General features: G+C 35.9%; 1 protein-coding gene across 5 annotated transcripts in view; it reads left to right on the top strand.

Annotated features, from left to right (window-relative positions):
- The window catches only part of LOC111160945 (ATRX, chromatin remodeler), a 298,603-nt gene extending 294,253 nt beyond the window's left edge, over positions 1-4,350 (top strand). For all 5 annotated transcript variants that reach the window (XM_022524346.1, XM_022524345.1, XM_022524347.1 and 2 more), the window contains one exon: positions 1,441-4,350. In XM_022524346.1, coding sequence (XP_022380054.1) covers positions 1,441-1,719 — 279 coding nt within the window. In that variant the 3' untranslated portion in view covers positions 1,720-4,350. The remainder of the gene's footprint in view (positions 1-1,440) is intronic.
- Positions 4,351-6,000: the final 1,650 nt, after the last annotated feature.

Here is a 6,000-nt window from a genome sequence, read left to right on the forward strand (position 1 = left end):
AAAGGTAATACCTGGGTTACAGGGTTACAAAAGAGCAACAAATTGCTAATGGGTCTCCTTGAAGACTGTGTAGGATTTTGTCCACATAGTTTTATTTTTTGTGTATTCTAGACATCTAAAAAGGAATTTTTTTAAAGATTTTTTTAAATTTATTTATTTGATAGAGGTTACAAATAGGCAGAGAGACAGGCAGAGAGAGAGGAAGCAAAGCAGGCTCCCTGCCGAGCAGAGAGCCCGATGCGGGGCTTGATTCCAGGACCCTGGGATCATGACCTGAGCCGAAGGCAGAGGCTTTAACCCACTGAGCCACCCAGGCGCCCCTAAAAAGGAATTTTTGCCAGACTTTTACCATATTTACCATTTTTAAACAATAAGGATACTTTTTAATATATTTAATTTGAGATTTTAAAAAAGTGGAGCTATATAGATGATATATGTTACAGGTTCCTACTAAATTACATAATTCTTGGGGCACCAAGCACTCTGCTCAGCAGGGAGCATGCTTCCACCTCTCTCTCTATTTGCCTGCCTCTCTGCCTACTTGTGATCTCTGCCTCTCAAATAAATAAATAAAATCTTTTTAAAAAAATAAATTATATAATTCTTTGAAAGACTAGCATATTCCAGGGGCACCTGGATGGTTCAGTCCATTAATGGTAATGGACTTCAGCTCAGGTAATGATCACAGGGTCCTGGGATCGAGCCCCACGCCGGGCTCCCTGCTCAGTAGAGAGCATGCTTCTTCCTCTCCCTCTGCCTGCCTCTTTGCCTATTTGTGCTCATTCTTTTCTCTCTCTCTCTCTCTGTCAAATAAATAAAATTTTAAAATCTTTAAAAATAAAAGCCTAGTGCATATTCCAGGACCTTTGATCATTTTTCCCAGGATAGTTGTTTGCCAATCATTTGCCTTTCACTGGGAAATTTCAACTCTTGACTCCAGGGAGTCAATTTCTGTGGCATGAATTTTACTTAGAAAGCACTGTAGATTACAGATTTTTTAGATTATCTTTGGAAATTTGAGACACTCCAGGTAGGAATTATTCCCACTGCAAGTGCTTTTTCCCTTGGGTATTTGTCACTAAAAATGTTTGTCATCATATGAAATATTTAAAAGAACGAAGAAATGAGATTTGACAAAAAGTGCTATAACTAATACTTGAAACTAATCATAGTGTAAGACAGGTTACTATGGCAACTAACCTAAATCTTGCTTACAATACAATAGTCAAGTCATTAAGAGAATTTAGCCCTCAATGGTGTTACTAACTGGTTCCTACAGTAATGGTCCTGTGAATGCCTCAAATTAGTAATGGTGTTAACAATAATGTGTTTTCCTTTTGGTATGGTACACCCTTAACAAATTGATTTTAACTTAAAACTTGATACTTGCCTCTTTGAGATAGGTCATGCACTTGTAACAGCTCCCTTTTCTCTCTTTAGTTAATCAGCTGTGTTCAGCGAATACTTATGAACCGAAGGCTCCAGCAGCAGTACAATCAGCAGCAACAACAACAAATGACTTATCAGCAAGCAACACTGGGTCACCTCATGATGCCAAAGCCTCCAAATTTAATCATGAATCCTTCTAACTACCAGCAAATTGATATGAGAGGGATGTATCAGTCAGTAGCTGGTGGTATGCAGCCACCACCCTTACAGCGTGCACCACCCCCAATGAGAAGCAAAAATCCAGGACCTTCCCAAGGGAAATCAATGTGATTTTGCACTAAAAGCTTAAAGGATTGTTAAAATCATAGAAAGATCTTTTATTTTTTTAGGAATCAATGACTTAACAGAACTCAACTGTATAAATAGTTTGATCCCCTTAAATGCCAATCTTCCATATTAGTTTTAATTTTTTTAATAGGGCATACCATTTTTTCCTGACGTTTGTCAGTGATGTTGCCTAGAATCTTCTTACACACATTGAGTACAGAAGATATTTCAAATTGTTTTCAGTGAAAACAAGTCCTTCCATAACAGTAACAACTCCACAGATTTCCTCTCTAAATTTTTATGCCTGCTTTTAGCAACCATAAAATTGTCATAAAATTAATGAATTTAGGAAAGAATACAGATTTATATATTCGTTCTTTACATATAAAAACACACAGCTGAGTTCTTAGAGTTGATTCCTCAAGTTATGAAATACTTTTGTACTTAATCCATTTCTTTATTAAAATGATTGAAATGGTTTTAATGTTCCTTTGACTGAAGTCTGCAACTGGGCTCCTGCTGTATCATCTCTGTGAGTGAAAGTTAGAAACTTAAGGGTTATCTTTGACACAGAATTGTGTGCAATATTCTCAAATACTACTGCTCTAAAACTTGGAGGAGTCTTGCAGTTATCTTAGCATTGTATAAACAGCCTTAAGTATAGCCTAAGAAGAGAATTCCTTTTTCTTCTTTAGTCTTTCTGCCATTTTTTATTTTCAGTTATATGTGCTGAAATAATTACTGGTAAAATTTCAGGGCTGTGGATTATCTTCCACACGTGAATTTTCTCTCTCCTGGCACTAATATAAAGCACATCTCTTAACTGCTTGGTGCCAGTGCTAGTGCTTCATCCTGTTGCTGGCAGTGGGATGTGGACTAACAAAATCAAGTTCTAGCATTTTAGGAGGTTAAGGATGATGGTGTGGTAGGGTCACACCCTGTTTTATAAACAATATCAAAATGGCAGAACCATTGCTGACTTTTAAGTTCACATGAGGAATGTGCTTTAATAATTCCCAGTACTGTCAGTATTGTGAAATAATTCCTCTGAAAGATAAGGATCACTGGCTTTTGTGCTCTTCCTCTTTTCTGTCATCATCATGTTCTTTTCCCCCAACTTCCCTATGTTACTTTAAATAAATTACATTTCAAAGTTCAATTTTTTTTTAGTTTAGATCTGTGAGGCAATTTTTTTTAATCAAAATTAGTTCATCTAATACCCTTCTTTGAAGTTTTACTAGAAAATCATTACATTGTTTTTTCTTAATCCAGGCCTATAAAAATGACCTATAAGTTTATTCATGTACAGTTTGACTGCTTGAATTTCTTGAAGAAAAAAGTTGTTAGACTATGGGAGTCAACTCAACATGGCAAAACCGTTTTTGAGGTGGTGTTGTAATAGGTAATGGAAATAGCTAAGGAATTTCATAAAAAAAAAAAGTTGGGTGGAGGAATTGCTCTAGGTATCACTGGATTAGAATGAGTTTAACATTAGCTAGAACTGTTTTGAGTTATTTGGATTATTAAAAGATTTCCATTTTTATCTTGAACTAGTGGTAAACATCTAAGAGCACTAGGTTTGTGATACAGAATTTGTGAGGTTAGGTGGATCCATTTCATCCCCCTCACTTTACCATGGTGAGTTATCACTAATAAATCCCATGTATTTGGATATTGTGCCAGCCATATAGTTAAATTTACTGAATTGGGGTGGGGGGAGATGTGTGTTTACTCCAGAAGAAATGAAAAAGACAAGATCTGCGAGATAAATATTTGAAGGCAGTACACTCTGGCCAACTGTTGTCAGTTGGTATTTCTACAAGTCCAGAATACCTTAAACCTGATTTACTAGACCTGGAAATTTTCAACATGGTCTGATTACTTGCTCAAAGACATGGATGTAGAAATTTTAGGCAACCTTCTAAACTTTTTTCACCATGGATGAAACTATGACTTAAGGAATAATACATAGAAAGGATTAATTGGAACTAAGAGAGTTTGAAATAAAACTTGGACCACTTTGCATACACTCTTCTCACTTGACATTTTAGCTACATAATATGTACTTTGAGTATAACATCAAGCTTTAACAAATATTTAAAGACAAAAATCACATCAATAAGATACTAAAAGGCTCATTTTTATATTTGTTTTAGATGTTTTAAATAGTTGCAATGGCTTAAAAAATGACGATTTAAAATGTTGCTTGTAATACAGTTTTGCCTGCTAAATTCTCCATATTTTGTAACCTGTTTTATTTCTTTGGGTGTAAAGCGTTTTTGCTTAGTATTGTGATATTGTATATGTTTTGTCCCAGTTGTATAGTAATGTTTCAGTCCATCATCCAGCTTTGGCTGCTGAAATCATACAGCTGTGAAGACTTGCCTTTGTTTCTGTTAGACTGCTTTTCAGTTCTGTATTGAGTATCTTAAGTACTGTAGAAAAGATGTCACTTCTTCCTTTAAGGCTGTTTTGTAATATATATAAGGACTGGAATTGTGTTTTTAAAGAAAAGCATTCAAGTATGACAATAATACTATCTGTGTTTTCACCATTCAAAGTGCTGTTTAGTAGTTGAAACTTAAACTATTTAATGTCATTTAATAAAGTGACCAAAATGTGTTGTGCTCTTTATTGCATTTTCACAGCTTTGAAAATCTGTGCACATATTGTTTCATAGAAAATGTATAGCTTTTGATGTCCTATTTAATGGTGATTCTTTTGCACATTTAGTTATTTAATATTGGGAGGTCAAAAAGTTTGGTTTTTAAATCTGTTATGTACTAAATTCTGTAAAAGGAGATCTCTAACCTCAAAAATAATTTACATACCAGGAAGCCTATGTGTGTTTGTGTTAGTTTTGGTTGTCTCTTTGTAATCCAGCACCATTTCCTGCTTCCCAACAGCTGCATCACTCATTTAAATCAAGCAGGACTACCAATCCACACTTGATAGAAAAGCTGCTTACCCTCCTGAAGCCATAGCAGGTTAATGGAAGCCTTTATTACCTGGCCTCCAAAGAAGCTGAATATTTTGTAGTCTTCCCTTAGCTATGCCCATTTTCCCTCTATCACAAAATCAGATACTTAACATCTGTGCCCCAAACAAAACTTAAAGGTAGTCACTTACCTGTCTCAGTACCATTGTTTCCTTTGAGGGTGGCATGTTGTGAAGCTATAGGTATCTATTCTAACAGTAAATTAGGTCATTCTTTTACATGCTTATTTCACTAAAAATTACGTTCAGATTATTCCCATCTTATTTCACCAGACTTAGTCTTAAGTGAATTTAAGCTATCTCCACATCAAATCTACCCTTAGAGATGAAAATTCCTCCACCATGGATTTGTTTTTCAAGTCTGTAATCTGTGCCAATCCCAAAGGAGTTACCAAATTTCAGAAATGCTTTTTGTCTGTGCAACATTTTATATATGCTGTTATATGGAGGTGAATAAAAATTTAAAATCCAAAATATATATTGTTTCTAAGCTCAATATCTGCTAGGTAACCAATCTCAGCACACATTACTCATGTTGAATATAATGATGGAATGGCCCCACCAACCCCCCACCTAAGAATTTTACTCCCCAGAGTATGTACCGCCATAAAATTCCTTTACGATATATACTGCCACCCTCTCTGTGGAGTAACCTTCCTGTCACCATTGTGCCTAATTGGTTAACTAAAGCAATCACCCTTTCTCTCACTTGAGAGACCTTTCTGGTAGTGACCCGCTACATACGTTTACCAAGGAAGACAGCATATAAATCGAGGCCTTTATTAAAGATAATGAAGATAAAGCTGTAATTGAAGGAATGAAAGAGTGAGACAAACCCTAAAATACAGCAGGCCCTTTTTAATACTCAGAACTACCACATAGTCCAAGCAATCTCCACCCTGCAGCACTCCTCCAAATTCACTTCATCATTCTGCCCTCACTTTGTCCCTTGTAGAAACATAAGGGAGGAGAATTGGCTCCAGTCTCCTTTAATCGTATCAGATGAGAGACTTTTACCTGTCGACTAGACTGAGCCCTCTCCCTATAGTCCTCACATCAAATACATGTTAGTTTTCAAGGAAGGTGAAGAGATGACATGACATGCAAAGACAGGATTTATTTTAGGTATATGAAGAGAAAGCGTAGTATTAAAAGGAATAAAGGTGGGGATAGGGAAAGACAGACTAGATTGGAGTGGATTAATCAAGGATCTTGAAATCCTGAATAATTTCAATACGAGGATAACAGGTTTGTGACATCTGGTGGATGTGTTCAAAGTAGCAATAA

This window comes from Enhydra lutris, unplaced genomic scaffold, assembly GCF_002288905.1.
Source record: "Enhydra lutris kenyoni isolate GAN:26980312 unplaced genomic scaffold, ASM228890v2 scaffoldscaffold79, whole genome shotgun sequence".
Taxonomy (NCBI): domain Eukaryota; kingdom Metazoa; phylum Chordata; class Mammalia; order Carnivora; family Mustelidae; genus Enhydra; species Enhydra lutris.